Source organism: Crocodylus porosus, unplaced genomic scaffold (genome assembly GCF_001723895.1).
Source record: "Crocodylus porosus isolate Cpor-Errol unplaced genomic scaffold, CroPor_comp1, whole genome shotgun sequence".
NCBI classification, from domain to species: Eukaryota; Metazoa; Chordata; order Crocodylia; family Crocodylidae; genus Crocodylus; species Crocodylus porosus.
In genome coordinates, this window is record NW_017728932.1 from 13,321,609 (window position 1) to 13,341,499 (window position 19,891).

Sequence of the window (19,891 nt, forward strand, 5' to 3'; positions counted from 1 at the left end):
ACTAAATAAAATAATCTAGGTGCTAAGTGATAACATTCATTTGCCTCTCAATAATTTAGCAAGTGTAGTTTTCAAACAAGAAACACTGGCAGAGGAAACCTCCGTCCCCACACCCTGCAAATGCTGAATGCCCCGAATCCCACTGACTTCAGTGGGAGTGGAAGGTACTGGGCGGGGGCTCAGTCCCCAACAGGATCAGGTCCATAAGGCAAAGGGAACATTCACAATATGAATGAAAATACACACTGGTGACTCCAGGCTCTTATTCCTCACCTGCAGCCAACACAAATATGTCATGTCCCATGTCACTAATGGGGCACTTGATTTACATAGGAGAAAAAACAAAAAGATCATTGCAAGCCTACAACAAATCTTCCAGAGGTTTTATTTCAGTGGGTTCCATTTATTTTCTCCTCAGGTGAATTTAGCAGCAGGTCACATCTATCATAGCACTGAGTTCACGCCCCTCTTTCTCAGTCAAATTCAATGCAAGGCTTTTTCAGATGTTTAAACAATAGAGTGGGAAATACCATTGTCCTGTGACGAGCATACTCAACATGGACCAGACTCCTCACTCCTCACTGTGCTAAGGCTCTCAATAAGCCTGCTTATCATTTACCTCATTTGCACTGGTTTCCATTATTATAAGTGAGCACACAAGGCTTATTGCTTTTGGTGGATGCTTTGCCTCAGTTAAGACTGAAGGATTTGGCTTTTTGGTTTTAAAGGCTACACCTTTCTTTATTGCATCCTCTATTTGTCTTTTCTCTTGAAGTTCAGATATGTAAGAACTAGGACTATTCAGCAGCCTGTACTTGGAGTCTGAAGAGGCAGGTGTATTCGATGCTCAGGTGCAATTGTGTGCAGACACAGACTGGACTCTGGGACTCCCGTGGGCATAACTGGGAAGCTTTTAAATTTTACAGTAAATATTCCCCTGGAGGAAGCTCAATGATTACAATCTCCTTAGCTTGCAGCTGTGCAAAGACTGGAAACCTGCCTAAAAGCTGCATCTGCATATCCACCTGTATCGACCACCAACGAAACCACGCACCACTGAACACTTTCGCTTCTTAAATAGGCTGGATTTCAAAAGATGTGCACAATTCAGGGTGAAATTGCATTGCGTTGCTTTGCTTTTTGTCTCAGTATGGAATGCAAGAGGACCCCTGCAAGAAAAAAAAATGGAGTCATTAGCTGAAAAAGAACCATCCTGCGGATCCTGGTTTTTCAAAGAAATGTGACTTGCAAATATTTTTTGCACAGATGCTATTTTACCAGTAGCTACGGAGACGTTTAATGAATCCAGTCCAGGATGCAAGGCTACTCCAGGGGGGATGGTCAGCATCTTGTGGCACAAGCTTCGCGTTCCCGGGGAAAGCCCACAGGCTTCATTCCCTGCAGAACAAAGATACTGGTCATTGATTCATGGACTCCTGGAGCCAACAAGGCAGGTTTCTGCAGCTCTGACACCCATTTCTCAATGAAATGGCTACCACTGCTTTCCTACACAAAACCTCAGTCCCACTCTTGCAAACACTCACATTAACAACCCCACTGACTCGAGCAGACCACCCAGAATTAAGAACAACTCCCAGAAGTCATCCAGAAAAACACATCAAGCCAAACTGCGTGGTTTTCTTTATTGGCTTTCCAGTTGTCCAAGGAGTTTGCGTGTGCATTAATACTCAGCACCTCTGCAGCACTTGCCATCAGAAGTTCATACCACTAATGCAAAGATCCATGGGATTCCTTCCCCACTGACCTTATCGATGTGCTGGAAAGCAAAATTGACTGGGTACATCCTACTGTCCATCACTTGAGGCTAGATACAGGACTTGACAAACCAACGGTCCAGCAGATCTTTTATCCCTATTGATAGTGACTGGTTCAGCCTTCCTAATACACAGTATTACCAGCCGGGTGCAACTAACACAGAGCTTAACCAGCGGCTTCAATCGATTAGTTGTTAAACCATCCAATAGCCCTGATATGTTTGTCCTGATACACTAGTGAAACAGAGTTGAAATCTATCCCCAGTCATTAGCAGTGGTTTGCTTTGCACTGTCACAAAGGAAAATGGAACAGGAGAGGCTTAAAACAACCCCACATGTACACAGAAAACACACATAATGCATGGATGGAGCAGCCCAGTACCATTTCGAACTCAAGATCAGCTTCATTACCCAAAGGCTTTTTCGAGTTCCACAGACATAACTGGAACATAGTAAATGCAATAAGACATGATCGATCCCTGGTCTGCATCTAACAGAACAGACCCATCGCAGAGGAAGCCAACTATTCTTGTAGACGGCCTCACCACGACTAGAGAGAGGAGCCACCTCTACTGGATTCTGACTTCACTACTCAGCTGTCATACATGCCGGAAATGTCAATTATGTGCAAACCTCCATCTCCATCAGCAGATGAGGTCATCAAATCGGTCCATCTAAGGTATAATCCCCAGTTACCTAATACACAAATATCTTACTTAGCATGTCACTGTCTCACAATACCCTTGCAAGGTATTTATCTACATTGCACGGGAGGAAACTGAACGAAGACCCTGTCTACAATCCAAAGAGTTGGCTGGTTTAATCTATACTGGCAACACCTCTTAGGTAGACACATTATATCAGAAGAGAGTTTTTGCCAATATTACATATACCAGATCATAGGAAAGTAGGGCTGGAATGGACCTCATGAGATCATCTGCCCCTGCTCAAGGCAGGATCATCTCCGACTAATCCATCCCAGCCAACTCAGTTCCACCAGTGAAGTAAGTTAATGAATACAGGCAACAGCACTTTTCTGCTGGCATAAGTGCACCTACAACAGGTTTTCTGCCGATACACAAATACTATGGGTGGGGGGGGAAATTCATGTACCTATGCAACACTACTGTACTAGCAAAAGTTTGCTCCCCCTTTCTTACGACTTAGCTTCCAGCTCTTACAAAGGTTGTTATGGCCTCAGCTACTTAAAATAATTAGGATCCATAAATTCAGGCCAAAAAGACTTCTAGATAGAGAGTGACATGTGGGAGGGGGTGTTGACTGAATCAGGTAAAATCCTAATTTATACTGGTACAGGGAACATTCACCACTGCCCCTCTTTGCTTTCCATCTCAGGTTGTCTCCTAATGATAATGCAGCTGAAATGTAACTGTAGGATCCCCTGCACTACAAACTACAAAAGTGTTACATTTTTCAGGGATGGGCCAGATTTCTCCAAGGGTTGCTAATGGTGGGGGTAGAACCTTTCCTCTCACCACACTAGCCAAGACACCATGGACCATCTACTCCGGCATCCTGCCTCCAATGACAACACCTGATGCTTCAGATGAAGGTACCAGAAACCTTTTAATACCAAGGGTTAGAAGCTGAAAAATGAGGTTTACCCTCTCTTCCAGAAGTAATGTTGTCATTGACAATTGTGGCTCTGGATCGTTCCAGTGCAACCAAACGAAGACAAAAAGATGATGGGTGTTTGGTGGCTGGCATGGCATAAGCATCTTAATAAAATCAACACCAATAAAGGTATGAATGGGCTCCCTTATTCAGTGTCAGCTTTCAGCCAAGAGATGGAAAGGGTATGGAAAGCAAATTACCCTCTTGCTCACACCGCTAGAACAAGGCAGGATGCTCATCTAGTCCCTACCCATAAAAGCCCTTCAGTCTTTAGGGCACTCAGCCCATCCCTGCAGGCACAGACCTTGCACACGGACAGCATGGAGAAGCACTGTGCCAACCATGCCCTTTGGCAAGCAGCGAGGCTGACGAGGATGCTGGGCAGACAGATTCAAACTGATGACACTTTTCGTGTTACAAGAATCCGTACTGACAGGAAGCTCAGTCCTGTGCTAATTTATTTCCACTCTTCCCTATTGCTGCCACACGTATACAACAGCTACATATTTAGATCCAGGATACTTCTTCAAACAACCCCAGTAGCACACTACTCCATAATGCTCAATTTTCTTTCCCAGGAAGAGTTAGTGCTCAGCAGAGAGTTGAAATCATTACAGTAGTAAGGTTTGGGACCTCTTCGCAAGCTTCTACCAATCAGCCTCCAATCTCCCCTGACAAAAGAATATTTGGACTTTTTCCTGGAGAAATCTCTCATAATTCAAGGTAATGACACTACTGTCACTCTCTCCCCCTTCCTTCCCCTTGCTGTTGTCGTCGTTTCTGGTGCGTATTTCTTCATGGCCCATCATCTGTGTTGCCAGCCTTTCTATTCCCTCTGTAATATAGCACCACACATCTTGTCGAGATGCCAGATCTCCTGTGTCGTCCTGTCAGTATTTCCAGGAGTTCAATAAACATTTTAATTAAAGAAACGTCTTCAGAGCCAAGTAAATGATAGCACTGTGCCGGATTACAGCCCCTCCATGGCCAATCATCAGCATGACATTACCTTTCCACATAATGGTTTGAACCACCTTCGCTGTCTGCTGGCATGGTGCAGACGGGCTTCTGCATGACTCGAGAAGGCTTTCCACAAAGGCCGGCACAAAACAGCATGAAGCCCACCTGCTTGTTTACACTGTGCTAATGACCACCTCCCTCACAAATTTCATTTGGCTCCCACCTGAGCCCCTTAAACATTTAAGGATGTATCCAGCTAAACAAGCAGCTTCCTTTCCACTACTACAAGGGGTCAGTCCACATCAGGATCAAGACCTGATTTCCATCGCTACCTCTCCGACTGCTTCCATTCACTGAGCAAACAGGAATTTTGGCTTTTCGGGGTGGTCAACCGAGTATTTTTGCCAAGCTAAATTTCATTGTTTTAGTGAAACAGTTCTTTGCACTATCAAATGCCCTGTTGCTCTCATATCTCACTCATCACTAGGCACAACACAATCAGCAAAGGGCCAGCAACTTTCCACATAGCAAGTATCCCTTTGTCACAGTCACATTGCAGGCACCTCAGCTCTGACCAGTGCTTTTATGATACTGAGGTCTCCTGGGTTACTGAATTAGTCCATTGTTGTCACGGAAAACCAGATCATATCATTTATAAACTTACTAAACTCCATCTTAAAACTAGTTAGGTGTTTTGCTCCCACTGCTCCTCTTGGAAAGCAGTTACAGATGCTCACTTCTCAATAGTTAGAGGCCGCCTTCTAATCTCCAGACTAAATTTATTCCCGGCCTGTTTATATTCACTTATTCTATTATTTGGGGCCTAGCTTCTTCCCAAACTGAAGGCCCTAAGGAAGAGTTCATGTAAGGAAGACAACCCAGATGCATCAACTTCATATGGACACTAGTTCAAATAGTAAGTCTCCACGTCATTCACTCAGTTACACACCTTTACCCCAATATAAGTTCTGCAAAGTGAAGTACCTAGGACTAAAACTGTGGGTTTTGCCCATTGGAAGTCTAAGCAGTCGACGACAGGGATATTTCCTTCAACCTCAGATTTGCTGACAGTTCCTACGACTTCCCAGCCTGCGTCAATTTTAGCCTTAAAAAGAAAGAAGGGGGGGGGAATATTTGTGAACACCACTTTTTTCCAAACTCAAGACAAATACACATACATGTGCCCATGGCAGTTATTAAATTTTGCAACAAACATGCAGCTGACTTGCTTCCTGTCTGTTAGCTCAACATGTGCTGGATGTTTTATGCTGAAAAGTTGGGTCCAGCTATCCCCTGAAAACCCTCCAAGCAATCATTCAGATATTCTGGCCAAAGAAGTACTTTTGCTGGTAGCAATTACTCTAGTCCCACCAGCAAAATAAACAGACCAGCAAAAAAACAAAACAAAACACGTTTTTCCAGCATAGCTGCATCTACCCCAAAGCTTTTGCCAACGGAGTGATGTCAGGAAAATGTTATGCCTCTACCTGCCAGAGGGATGCTGGCCACACTCTTATGGGTAAATTAGCTTTAAGCCTCAGCCAGAATTTTTAAACCGGGGTCCCTTAAATAACTAACCTGATTTCCAAAAGTGCTGAGCACACACAGTTCCCCATGACCTCATCTCACTAGCAGGCCCTCACTCTTATTGAATGGTAACTTAGGAGATGAGCAGCCACAGTTTATTTTACAAAGGCTCAGCCTTAATTATCAGGCTGGGGTCCCTTACTGGACAATCTACTTTAGTGATAATCAAGCTGCTGCTCCTTGCCAGCCCCATTTCCTGTGAAATCTGCCATTTTTACACTGCACTACATCAAATTTACGCCCATGTGATGCCACAGGTTAGGCTGGCCAATTTGGGTCCAATTAAATGGACTGCAACAATGGCCCTGAATGTTAATAATTTGAGCTTTATAGTAACAAAGTGATTCTTCCAGGTGTTTCAATTAAATATCAATATCTTTTATGGGCTTTTTATTTCATCATCATCCAGACTGCTGACTGTCACAGACCTAGGGTGCAGCTGGACGTGGTTTCTGGTGCTGCACGGGAAGAAAGGGAGCCAGATATCTTGGCAGTCCTCTTGTGCTTTAGACGAAATGCAGAAATGTGTGTAACCCCCCCTCAGATTTTGCTGTTACAAACTCCAAAATTCATTAAACAGCACACGACTGTGAGTGAAAAGTAAGAATAGCAGTGAGGGCATGAGACACTTACCTTTTCTGTGCCTCAGTTTCTCCATCAATAAAACATGGGTAATAACAGCACAGCCCCATCTCACAGAGCTACAGCAGGATTAATACGTTTCAGACTGTGAAACACATAGCTGCTACCCAGATTGAAGGAATCAGATAAAAATGAGGAACTTCTTTATTCTTATTTCCCCTCTATAGTGTTATTCATTTTATTACAGGGCTCAAATCTCCAGGTTCATCTTGGAGCTGCCCGCTCCCCAAGACACATAAATACACAGCCTTTCAAATCCAGCCAGTGCTTCTGTTTCTGCTCATTTTAAATGCTGCACAATACTGCCATCATGCGACCAGACCCTGGGAAGCAGCTTCTCCTTGGTAGGGGCACCATGCACAAACACAATACAGGCCCCACCACTTTCAAAGGCACTTCTGTGACTTGGGAGAGCCTACATGACAAGTCTGAAAATGGGACCTGGGCTCTTAAGTGACTTAGACACTTTTACTAACCCACAGCTGTACTGAATCTATTCACTTGGCAAATGTGAGAGCGAGATTTTTAATTGGGCCATGTGTTCCTAAGTACCTTAAGAGCTTCTGATATTTCTTTAGCTCTTTTAGGGATGGAGATGCTTAACCTGAAAGTATCAGCTCAGGAACTAAGGAAGCAAGTGTCTTTGTATCATTTTATAAACACATACCTATATTAAGAGCTTGATACTGCTGTCATCAGCTGATATACAGCACAGTGTATCCTATATAATGCACCATATATATGCGAGACAGAGAGAATACCCAGCCACTATTCATGCCTTTGAAAATCTCTCCCTCCAAGATCAAAGGTATCTCTGTGTAACAGCTTTCAACTGTGCATCACATACTTTGCAACAGCAGTTTTCTGTGCTAACACAGCACACAAACAGCCTGGGCACACTGCCTGGAAGGTCCTGCAACTTGCAAAGTTGGAAGAGCACTAGCAACATAAAAGCAAACTTTTACAGTCTCCTTGAAGTGTCACCTCTGACTGCTGCCTGTTTAAAGTCTGCTTCCACTCACTTTTCCACCACTTATGCAGCTAGGGCTGGACTGGCTGTCCTCACATGCCCTACTGCCCTCTGCAGTGTTTGTACACTCAGCATGTTTAAAAAAAACAGATTTTATTACCCTGTTTTTAGAAAACAATTCAGTAAAGCAAACACCACAAACCGATAACAAGAGAGGAGAAAAAAAGCAGATCTGCTGACATCAGGTTTTTGGACCAGCACCATTTTCAGTCCATGTTCAGAATTACTTGATCCTGCAGAAGGTGGGATACTAGCCCAATTGCAGGAAGTGAGAAACAGCAGAATCAATAGCCTAAAGTTTATTTCATGTTTTAAAACTTCCTAACAGTTATAAGCACTTGTTATTTCTTATTCCTATAACTGCAATTTTTATTATTATTACAATAGTGTCTGCAGTCCCAAACCAGGTCCTTCAGACGAAGGATGAGAAAGAGTCCCTGTCTGGATGAATCTCCATTATACATAGACAAAATAGACTAGGTGAGGGGAAAGCAGTATGTTATTTTAGAGTTGGGGACCTGAAATGCAGACATTCAGCAGCTTGCTTAGGCCAATGACCAGACTCACAGAAAAAAGGGTCCTGGCACCACCACTGCAGATGCTCAACAAATAGGCGAGAGAAAGTGTGCACTTCAGAAATGATAGGGTGTCAGCGGTCTTTTCTGTACCCATCATCTGCTTAGATGCTGAGATTCAAACTTTCTAACACTTGTATCCTTTCCACTAAAGTGAATATTCAAAATAAATACATAAATAAATCCAGGAAATCTGGTTTCTTCTACCTTCAGGAATCTCGGAATATCATCCGTGCTGTAAACTTCCAAAATCTCCATAGCTCCAGCGCTGGCTTTGCTCACTACTGGTGTCAGGGGGCAGCTACAAGTAGAAAAGCCAAAAGTTCCCAGTTAACACAAAGCACATTGAAAATCCTGGGGGAGGGGGGAAAAGGGCTTTGTCACCTCATTCTTTGCCCTCTGAGATGCACTTAAGATCAGTTTTCTACTCACTACTATATAGATGCATACGCCTATAGGAAATGGGAGGTTCTGAACCCAGGGAGGAGGTAGCAAGAGGTGTTTTGAGCACAAGTGAAAAACTAAAGATGGTAAAACAAAGAAAGAGGCCAAAAAAGCACCGGTGGCTGTGGCTGGGTTTGTCTCAAGATATATGGCAGGTAGCTATTGCAACCACTGGCCCACCCAAAGAGGAGGATGAGTGCTATTAGAAAATGACTTAAACCCCAGACTTGTGTCCCCAAGACTCTCCTGCCACACACCTCTATTGCTCAGGTTAATCCCCAATTCACCTTTATGAAGCAACTCAGAAGAGAGATGATAGGGGAAAGCAAGCCCCTCTTAAACACCTCTCCCACAGTTCATCAGCCTCACAACACCATCCTCCTCTGAACACCCACCTCTGCCGTAATGCCAACTAAACAAAAAGCACAGTAGGGCTATGGAAATGCTGGGATTATTACCCTGCTCGCTTGCTATTCCCAGCAATCAGTCGGCATCCATCCGTACCCGCTTATATTTGACGACAAGTTCTCCAGGTCAGGGACCATCAATCCACTACAGGCACATGCAACACCTGGACACACTGGCATCCTGCTTCCAGTCCCTAAACAAATAGTGGTCCCACCTCTCCAGAACCTCTCACCAAGAAGTAACATAAAATAAAATAAAATAAAATAAAATAAAATAAAATAAAAGCAACCCTATGCTGAGGAATAGTCACTCAATGGGCATGACCCTGCCAAGCAGAGCACCCTGGGGCAAGGCTGCAGTTGTCTGTGGAGTGAGTACGGCCACCCTCTTTCACGTTTGAACCTCAGCCGAATCTAGAGGCAAGGCGATCAGAACAAACACACGCTGGAAGGTGGAAAAACAGAGCAGAAAACAATTCAGAGCTGTGCTTCCCTTCAGCACCTGAGCCTTTTGAGTCACATTATACATTCCACTTACGAGCTATAAACACCTAGCAACCTCTGTATGTGCACAACACAAAGCCAAGCTTTTCACAATGATGCAGGCTTTAGCTCCTTCCATCCCAAGACAACCCATCTGCCAGCCTTAGGATTTTATACTGTTCATCATCACGGTGTGCGAGTGTCTTCCACACAAAATAAATAACAATGGTGAGATCCAGGGTGGGTTGCATGGAGTCTGGCTATTTGATTCTCCGTGAAGTTGTTTGGGATAAAAAGGAGCTATAGACGTGCACCAGACATTAATGCTGCCTGGGAACCACCGGTAATATGCAAAGGAAACCCTGCTACAAAAACAAAGCACAGCATTTACCTGTTGCTTCTGCTCATCACCACTTGGTCAACCCCTAAATAGTAAGCGGAGCGGAGCACTGCGCCCAGATTCATGGGATCTTGTATCTGCTCCAACACCAGCCAAATCTGCTGTGGATCCTGACAGGCAGGAACCTCAGTCTCCTCCACACTTTTGACACAGAGGGGAGAAGCCTCTAAGCAAACTCCCTGGTGCACCCTATCTTCACAAAGGGTATCCAGCACCTCTCTCCTGACATAGTGCACAGATGCCCCATGGGCCTTAGCTTGCTGGACAAACTCTTGCATTACAGGCCGCAGACCGCTGCTGCTCAACTTTACAAATAACTGAAAAAAGTTCCTCTTGGCCTGCGAGAAGGCTATGGAGCAGGGACCAATCCCAAACAAGACCTCAGACCCTTTTGTTCTTTTAAGGGATGAAGACTTTTGCACTGGCTGTCTCCACATTTTTGAAAAATCATCTTCTCTCAAGTTTCTAAATTCCTCTCTAGATGATGCAACCAGCCCAGGGCTCTTCTTCTTGTACTTCCACCCTGGCTGCCGACTGTCCTTTGGGGTTTTGCAGCTTTGGGGAGGTGGCGGTGACTCAGGGTTGACCTGAGCAGCATCGCTGAGTCCGGATGTTTGAGTCTGATGGCTGTCAAGCTGCTGCCAGTTTCCCTCAACCCTTCCCTGACCAGGCGGCCCAAATTGTGCTGGCAGATGCTTCTGCTTGCTTGAAAAACATCTAGCTGTCCAAAAAAACCCACTGCAACTACAAGCAGACAAAAGTTGCCTCTCTTTCCAGATGCTGAACTTAAATGCTTGCATTGCTTCCACTGCAAAGGCCATTCCAGCCAAAGAAGTCACTGAAGCAACAGATGCACACACAGAGCTCAGATGGGCTGCATATTTGATGTCCCAGACATGCAAAAAAACCCTGTGGAGAGACAAAAACAGGACTCAATTTTCAGAATGTAACTGCTTAATAAAATCAGTGAAATAACATATGGTACAGAAATCTTGTTGCAGAAAGGGAATGAATTTGTAGACATTAACATGAAAAAGTTCAGCTATGGGTGCAGTTTGGCTATGGTTTAAACCCACTGCCTCCTGTCCTGCTCTCTGTGCCGGACAAAACGTGCCTCCCTCTTCCTTAAGCGGCCTTTCACATTTTTGAAAACGGCTACTTTGTCGCTCCTTTATTTCCACTTCCCCTAATCAGACACATCCAAGTCCTTCACACTTTCCTCCTACAGTTTGCATTCCAGACCTGCCTTCATCGGTCTCTTGCCTCTAAATCCTCTCCGTTTTTTCTAGCTCCCCTCCTTGCAAAGCCACCGCGGGACTGACTCACCCCGGGTCTGTGATCCCCCCCACCCCGAGCCTCCAGATTCCCTCTGGCACTGCCATCGACCAGCGACTGTCTCCAGTTTGCACGCGGCTTCCCATGCAATGCCCGCTCGTGCCCACTTCCCCGCCAGCGTCCACGTAACGCCTGACTGCGCCCCGTGAAACCTCAGCACTGGTTCGTGCAGGTTTCCCCCTCCGAAGGCACAGCAAAATAAGGGGTTGAGCGGTGAGCCGCATTCGAGTCCCACAGACTCGGCATACCAGCCTCTCTGAGGGCCGGGATGGAGGCTGGCCACTGGGATGCCCAGACGCTGGGAGCTCCCACCTCAGCCCTTGGCACAGCGCGGGGCTGGGGGAGGGCAATGCCCCCTTTGTGGGGCTGCTCCCCGACAGGCCTGGGCTCACCCCTGGAGGGGGCAGGGAGCCGCCCATGAGGGGGGCTCCCTCCCTCCAGCCCCCGGCCTCCGGCAGCAGCCTCCCCTGGCTGAGCCCCTCTGTGGGGGGAGGATGCGGAGGCCTCACAGCCGAGGCTGCCCGGGGAGGCGGGCAGGGAGCACGGCTCCCTCCTGCCGCTGCTGCAGCCCCTACCTGGCAACCACGTGGCCGCGCTCCGCTTCCGGGTGCCGCTGCTCGGCCCTCGGGCGCCACCTGGGGGCCGGCGGCCGCCACCGGGGAGCGCGGGCGGAGCACGTGCATCGCCCCCGACTTGGGCCCGGGGGTGTTGGTGGCTGTGTGCACCGGGCTGCAATGCCAAGACCCCATTTTGCACTGATTTTCCTCTATATTCACAAAATTATAATGCCAGGGTCACATGTCTCACTGATTTTCCTGTAGATTTACAAGGTTACAACGCCAGGATCTGACCTGACATTCCACATTCAACACACGCTACATGTCTGGGTCCAGAAAATTATACAGAAATAGATGCAGGTGGTATTTGCTTGGACAAAGCTACATATTAAAAGGGATCCAATTTTAGATGGGTTTTTTTGGGGGGTTTTTTGGCCTGTAACAAACAGGGCTAATAGCTGGAGAGCTAAATTTAAGAAATACTAAATCATTACACAGAAGTTTTGTCTTTTGTTGTGGTACATTGGTACGTCTATTGTGCTACACTGCAAGAGTTAAAAAAAACCCCAACGAATATATTTAGCTAGACAAAGTCAACAGGTACAGGTGCCCGCAGGAGGTAGCTCAGCTCCTGGGGGAGGGAGGCGGGAGGGTGCAGCCTAGCCAAGCCATGGGCTACATGAGGACTGTGCATGCCTTGCAGCACCCCCAGCACTGTGCATGCCCCGGGGATGCCCTGAGTCTCGCACCCTGGCTGTGGCAAGTGCCTTGGGAAGACAGCACCCTCCTGTGAAGATCACCACCTTCACCTGTGGGAGCCATCACAGCCCCTGCCCTGGGTGCCCTGGTGTGGGCGATCGCACTGATGCAGGGAGACGACGGGACCTCACGGGGAGAGGGCCCAAGCGGGCACAAAGCCTGGTGCTGAAGTAGCGTCTGCCTTCCCTCCAGTGGGGACAGCATCCCCATATCTCCCACACCCCAGCCTGGGGTTTTCTCCCAAGAACTGCCATCCAACCCACCTGGCTCCTAGAGGAGTTTTAGAAAGAAAACACTGGAGTATGGAGACGGCGCACCTATGGGGTTCCTCTACCTGGGGTATGAGCTCATCTTGTACAGATCCAAGTAGCCGTCTTAGTTATTGAGTGCATTGGTTTGTAATAAAGTAGTGCTTGGAGACCCCCAGCTAAATCGCAGTTCTGTTGCACTAGGTTTGGTACAGGTCCACGATCATCCCTGCCCCAAGCAGCCTATGTTTAAATGGACAAGGGGGCACAGAGATATAGGAAGAAAAAGGGTTTCAAGTAGCTCAGCTCAGAGCAGAACTTTGGTCTCCCAAATCCTGCATCCTGCGTCCTAATGCACGCACTTTACTAGAGTTTGCTTGGCAACAGCAACCACTTGGTTTTTCCCCAAGAAGTCCCCCATTTCTGCAAGAATCCCCAAAGACGGAAGCCCAAGTCTTGCCATTCCTTGTATCATAACTTGCTCTTATTGTCAGAGAACCCCTGGCCATGTGGCAGAGACGTAAGGATGCTTTATTTCTAAACCTAAGGATGCTTTATTTCTTGGCCGCCAGCAGAGAGCGCATGGCATCTACTGAAAAGGCCAGAAACAGCCTGGTGAACAGAGACAAAATAAGGCTGACACACTGCAAACAAGCAATAAGGAACCACATTCATCTGCAGAAGCCAAAGGAGGTACGTACACCTGGACTGAAGCTGGCTCAGTCTGTCAACAAGAAAATGCACAGGTTTAAAAGTGCTCCTCTTGTACTGACCTGATGGCCTGATGAAGGGTGTTTGTGCCCTAAAGCTTGCAATTAAAGAGGGGTTTTTTTGCAAAAATCTTGTTGGCCTAATAAAAGATATCATCTCTACTGTGAGCCCTGATTGCTCATTGCCCTTAACGCACCAGGTTGCAAGGGTTTAACAAACCCAGCTGGATGTGGCAGGTGGGTAAAAGGACCCCAGAGGACCGACTAGGGTTGCCACTTCTCAGAGCTCAATGCCTGCCATATAGACACATCAGGACAGCCTAGTACAAATTATTGTGTTGCATGACCCATCATGTCCAGACATACTGACTGTGGAGTGACATACTGATCCAACAGTGTGACATGGACCTTGTCTGCTCCAGAAAGTTGTGGTGCCTTCGCTGTACCTGTATAATTTTACGCACCCCCCCCCCCATGTAGATGCAGTTATACCAGTATCAAAGGTGCTCCATGGAAATGTCATACAAAAAGGGGCGTATCTACAGCAATGTAATATAATTAGACCTCATAACACTGTACCTGTGTTAGTGAAAAAAAAATCCTCCTATTATATGACATAGATCAGTGCAAGCTGCAAGTGCGGGCAGGATCATAGCATTATTTGGGTCACAGAACTGTGCTATGATATGTAAATGAATTACATATAGTGCTACAAAGCTGCTGACCTGGAAAAAAACCTTAGCTGTCCCACAAAAACTATGATAGCTGTGTGCCTGCAACCTGCTACCCTGCTGGTTTGCTTTCTCCGGGTGCTGAAAATGCCGCAAACCCTGCTAAGGCAGACAGGCCAAAGGGGCATGTGCAGATGCTCTGCTACCAACTGGCAAAACCCATTGCTCAGGATACCGCTTCAACACTAATTCACTGTCTTTCCATCCACAGCTCAGGTGCAGTCTTGGAAGAGTGAGGCTAGAAGAAGGGAGATCACGTCATCCAATTACAGAGGTGAAGCACCACTCCCAAGAGCACAAAATGCATCTTTCACAGAGCCCAAAGCCAAATCCAAGTCCTGCGTTTCATCCATTAGATGAGAGAACAGTGAATATTTCAGGCTAGTTTTCAGGCCCATCACCTAGCTGCTCTCCCCTTTAGTCTCCAGACAACCATTTGAAAAAAGGCTGATGTTGAAGAAATGCAGCCCCAGGACAATGAGTTGAGGGAGCCCAGGGACAGGCCAGGGCCTTTGCTCTAGATTTCTCTTTTTAATAAGTCTCCATAATTAATAATGGTCTCATTAAAACGTTCTCACAGGAGCAGACAGCCTGCCAGAAGCACAGGGGCTCCAAAAACCTTTGCCTTCTAACGAGCGCCCCCCAAGGCATGTTGCTTAAATATTACAAGCAGGCACAGAAGTGAGTCTCCTCCTCTGAGTCTCTGGAGATGAAAAGATCTTGTGCATGAGCACTGCATCAGAGCAGTGTGTGAGGAAGCAGGGTAAGGAGCCTATGAAAGGAGCCACCTGGTCAACAGCTACTTGGCCATATTCTCCCCCCTTCGCTGGCTTTGCTGCAGAGCACAGAAGCGCAGTCAAGGTGTGTTACTCATCCAGCCCCTGGGCTGCCCTGGCAGCGCCGAGCTCCCCATGCAACACTCCTGAGCCTCAGTGGACTGAAGCTGATCTGTTCAGCTTCCTTGTCCCATTTGATTTGTTTGGGTGTTTGGTGCCATCAGGGTGGAAGCTGCTTACAGGAGGGTTATATATTATATAATGGGAAAGAAATCTCCCATGATTTGTTGTCCCAATGCTTCTGCTTACACGTGTCTCACAGTCCTCTGAGTTGTGGCAGCTCGTAGTGCAAGTCATTTCTCCGTGGCGTCTTGATGCTGGGGAGAGCCCTAAGGCCTTGCAGTCCTCTAGCTAGCTACATACCAGGTATAGCATGGGCGGGAAGCCACCCCTCTGTAAGCCAACTTATCTAGCTGACATGAAGCTTAATAAGAAGTTTCTGAAGATGTGCAGACAAGCAACGTGATCTAGAGGAACGCGTGCAGATGTGGAGGTGGGGGACTCCCATGCTCTAATTTTGGTCCTCGCCAGTGACTAACTAGATGGATATGGCTATCGTTTCAGACCTTTCTGTAACCACCTGAAAACTAGAGGTGATGCTGCTTCCCTCCCCAGAGCATGGGGGAGCAGTCATGCCCCCGTCTACAGCACTTCCGACAAAGAAAGGACCACCGGCTCCTATTCCTTGTAATAACGCACTCATGCAAAAAGGCAGAAGTCCTTTAGTTACCTGGGTGGGCAGGGGTGGCAGCGGTGTGGCTGATGCAAGTGCACAGACTTCATCCTGCAACCTCTGTTTCAGTTCAAGGCTTTCAGATATTTTCCAGCAATGGGCGCGATCAGAAGGTATGGAAATGCAGGCAACATGGGCAGTTACAGGAGGATTTCATATACAGGTAACTAGCAAGCTTTTATACAGACCGGGCTCCAACTTGGTCTCGCTTGCTCACAAGGGGCCACAGTCCTGTTTGAACCCCTAGCACACCAACATATGATGAAAACATTGCATTGCAAGTGAATGTATTACTAGGGCCAGCCTAAAAAGGGCGGAAAAGAGAGACTAACATTTGTGAAGGCAGATTTTTATTTTCTGCATCCTCACCACCAACCACATCTTGGCACCTACTTCTTTAAACCCTGCAGAGGATCAGCAGAGCAGGCTTGAATGACAGACAGCACAATGCCGTACAAGAGCGTGCCTCTGATATGTTATGCCCACGACTGAGAAGCAGCATAAATGCCACGTGGTAGTTTGGGATTGTGATTGAACTAAAGGCATTGCAAAAAGAAAGCAAGGAGGACATGCGCGCGATCTGCACTGAAATGGCATATTAGGCTGAAGATATGCTGGTAGAATTTGAACCGTGCCAGTCAGCTCTTCTGAAAAAAATATAATAATTGAGGATGGCAAACACTTTTCCCCTTACAGGCCATTTCAGCTGTGACACCGACCTTTAGAGCTCTCAACAATAAATCAGATATAGTCTTCATTGTCCTCCCCCAGCTCGATCAAACAGTGAAGCAGCTGCAATGGGGGTAAGACATTGCCTGCCGAATAATGAAGTTTAATGTGACAGCATCCTCTTTGCCTATATGAAACTATGAGCCTTATCATGCATTCAGACCCATCGAAACCAATGGTAGCAGTGCCATCGATTCCAATGCACGGCAAGGCGATGCTCTGTGCTTGCCATCTCCTGTCTGCTGATGTACAATATACTCATCACGGTAGCACCCGGGCTGAGGTTGGATCCAGATAGCCATCCTTACCCTTAATGTATCCCTTTTGGCACTGACAAGGCCTAAGCCAAAGGCAAGATTTATTGCCACACACCCTCCCTTACAACTGCCACTGATAAATACTATCCCCACTTAATCCTGCTCCTAAAGCTCTTGGGGGCTCCTAATTCACTGTGATCTTTCCAAGGCAGCTTTGTTTTTAGGACCCCTTTTAGCATGAGTAGGACGAACACTGTATCCCAGCTTCCTCTGGTCTGCTTCCCAAAAACACAAAGCCTTTTTCAAAACCAGAGCTTCTGCTTTGCCTGCCACCATTAAAAGGACATGCAGTCTTTCCCCTGATTGGGTTTGACAGGGTGAACTTGGGACCTTCTGGAGGCCTGCTTACTGCCCTTCATTAGGGGGGATGGCCCTTTGTTTAGATCCAAATGCGTCTTGGCCCCAGTGCCTCTCGCTCTCACCAGCCTCCAGTCCCAACGTTTCCAACAAAGGGTTAGGAAGCTGCTATCACAATGTTGGGACAGCTGAAAACGGGACAGGCTGTGATAGCCAAGGCCTGTGTACACCCTCTGCCTAGCAGTGGGAAAACTCTCCCCTGTCCCATTACCTTCAGCAAAGTGAAATGAAAACCAGGACACAATACTGACTCACTGCTGAGCAGTCAAGCAAAAAGCGACAACTTACGGAGTAACGGCTGGAACATGATCATTGGAGTCAGCACAAAATCTTGGAGGAGCTGAAAAGAACAAACCCAGGCAGACAATGACCTTTCAAGCACTGGGGGAAGCAGCCAGATCTGGCACAGAGCAGTGCTTGTCTTCGTGGGCAAGTTTACAAGTAATGTCAAAGCAGCAGACAGGCTGCTGTACTCGCCAGCGGGCTCCAAGGAGATGCCAAGGTGGTTGAGCACATAGAAATGGTACACGGCAGCGTAAATGGCAGCTACATGCAGTTCCCTCTCTTCACTGCCCCTCTCTGCAGCATTAGGAGGCATGGGAAGGGCACGGCTGCACAGTGGTTACAACACTAGGGACACAGCCAGGTTGATGAAGCTACTGAAACCCAGGATTCAGGGCTCAATGTAGCTGTTTTCCACCTGCATCAACGAGCTACGCCGGCAGATGCTGAGATTGGATGGTGCCATTAAAATGCAGCTGCGCCCAGAGGGTGCTGAGGAGCCAAATCAGCTCCATGCACACGCAGGCTTGTTAGTCTCATTTCTAGACACTCATGTGAGGCAGCCCCTCTGCTTGCGAGTGCCTAAGAACTATATGGCTATTTGCAGCTTGAGATGGAAGATATAGCAACTGCACCCAGTGGGCAATCTCTTGCACCCACCCAGAGCCCCGGGGAGGCTGGGGTAGAGGGTGGCACTGCCTGCAAGGAGTGGAGCCTTGGAAAGGATCTTTGGGTAGGCCACTGGTTTCTAATTCTGCTCTTAAACAGATCATTTCCAACCTCCCCTTCTCAAATCCGACAAAACAGCAGGCAAAAAAAAAAAACCCACAGGGAACTCAGAAACCTCTCATCCTGCCAGGTGGCGCATTCCCTACCTGAGACCCAAGCAGTACTTGAAATATTCAAAAGAAAGTGTTGTTTGAACTTTAGTTACCCAAGGGAGATGCCAGATTTATTTGTGACCCCATTCAAAAAGGCTCTGTGTGCTGAGACAGGCTGTAAAAATGCAGCGGACAGTGGAGCCTGTCCAAATATCAGCTCATCAGCTTGAAATGCAAATGCAGAGTGCAATCCTGGCCTGCTTGCAATGGTACTGCTGGAGAATTGCAGCATATCATGGGGGCTTTTTTTAAAGATAACTGATAGAAAGACATTTATTCATAAGAAGTATGTCCTGAATTAGCCAAGTTTGTTTTCAGGGGCAGATTAGCTGCGACCCTGCACCTTTTCCCCAGTGCAAAATTGCTATTGTTCAAACCAGGTTAACACTTTGCAGCCATCTGACACTTGGACTGATCCGCCAACCGTACAGGGTAAAAGAGTCAGCCCCAGGGACTTCAGCGGGTATAGGACTAGGTCCATGTTAGCTGTTAGCTCTAGTTACATTGTGGCTTTTGCCTTTTGGACTTTTTGAATTTTATCCTGGACCTCTTAGTGCCAGATCCTGTAAGACACGGGGCTTTCCTGTAAACCCAAAGGAGCAGGCCGTTCGGATGTGTATTCTGATGTAGGGGTAATCTTCGAGAGCAATAAAAGACTGTGTAGAGCCATTTTGTTTTAGCCCCTTTCCAGTACTGCCAACACACAGCAGAGAAAGTCAGGACTCAGGGCCCCACTAATGTCACAGGGCCGGCTTAAACATCCTAAGAGTGCTTATAAAAAAAAAAAGAAGAAATTACTAACTGAACAAACTGATCTCTCTGCCTTTTGTTTTTCGGCCTCTCTCACGTTTTCCTCTGCCACCAGAAGGGTTCAAGACTGACTTCTTTTTTTTCAAGTGAAAGCAGAGTTGCTCACAAAAATCAGGTGAAGCCCGGAGAGGAAGCTGGAAGAGAAACAGATACTGAGAGCCTGAAGATAAAATTCACAAGCTGACTTCACCCCCTTCCCATTGCACAAGCTCTTTCTTCTACCTTTTCACGAAACATCCACGCAGCTGCTAAAAAGCCACTAACACCATTCTGCTACCCACCTGGCTTAAGTATTTTTCATAGTTTCATAGATGTAGGGTTGGAAGGGACCTAAGTAGATTATCAAGTCCCACCCCCTGCCCTGGGCAGGAATGAATACTGGGCTCATATGACCCCAGCTAGGTAATTATCAAGCCTCCTCTTAAAGACTCCCAAGGTAGGAGCCAGCACCACTTTCCTTTTAGCTTGTCCTTTATACACATTACCCCATCTCATAGATACTCCCACCATCACCAGTAAAATTGCTTGTGGAATAAGGATCTGCCTGGCGTGACCAAAGGCAGCAGTAGCCAATTTAAACTGGAGACTGGAGGATGCCACTTTGACTAACCTCTCCCTGTGGAAAAAGGACATTCACAAAGTGGATCCAAAGTTCATTCTAGCTGTAG

The 19,891-nt window shown here is 46.9% G+C and overlaps 1 protein-coding gene across 1 annotated transcript; it reads right to left on the reverse strand.

Moving 5' to 3' along the window:
• Window positions 1-362: 362 nt before the first annotated feature.
• Window positions 363-11,007, reverse strand: MRM1 (mitochondrial rRNA methyltransferase 1). Its single transcript, XM_019545643.1, has 5 exons — window positions 9,930-11,007; window positions 8,412-8,505; window positions 5,355-5,475; window positions 1,279-1,398; window positions 363-1,169 (listed from the first exon to the last, which is right to left on the reverse strand). The coding sequence occupies exons 1-5, from the start codon at window positions 10,757-10,759 to the stop codon at window positions 1,108-1,110; spliced, it is 1,227 nt and encodes a 408-aa protein (XP_019401188.1). The 5' UTR covers window positions 10,760-11,007; the 3' UTR covers window positions 363-1,107.
• Window positions 11,008-19,891: the final 8,884 nt, after the last annotated feature.

Excerpts from the sequence above, each read along its gene's own strand:
- MRM1 (XM_019545643.1), bottom strand. The coding sequence starts at position 10,759 with ATGGCCTTTGCAGTGGAAGCAATGCAAGCATTTAAGTTCAGCATCTGG. Across the intron at positions 8,506-9,929 it reads GTGATGAGCAGAAGCAACAG|CTGCCCCCTGACACCAGTAG; the intron begins GTAAATGCTGTG and ends TTCTACTTGTAG. Across the intron at positions 5,476-8,411 it reads ATATTCCGAGATTCCTGAAG|GCTAAAATTGACGCAGGCTG; the intron begins GTAGAAGAAACC and ends TTTCTTTTTAAG.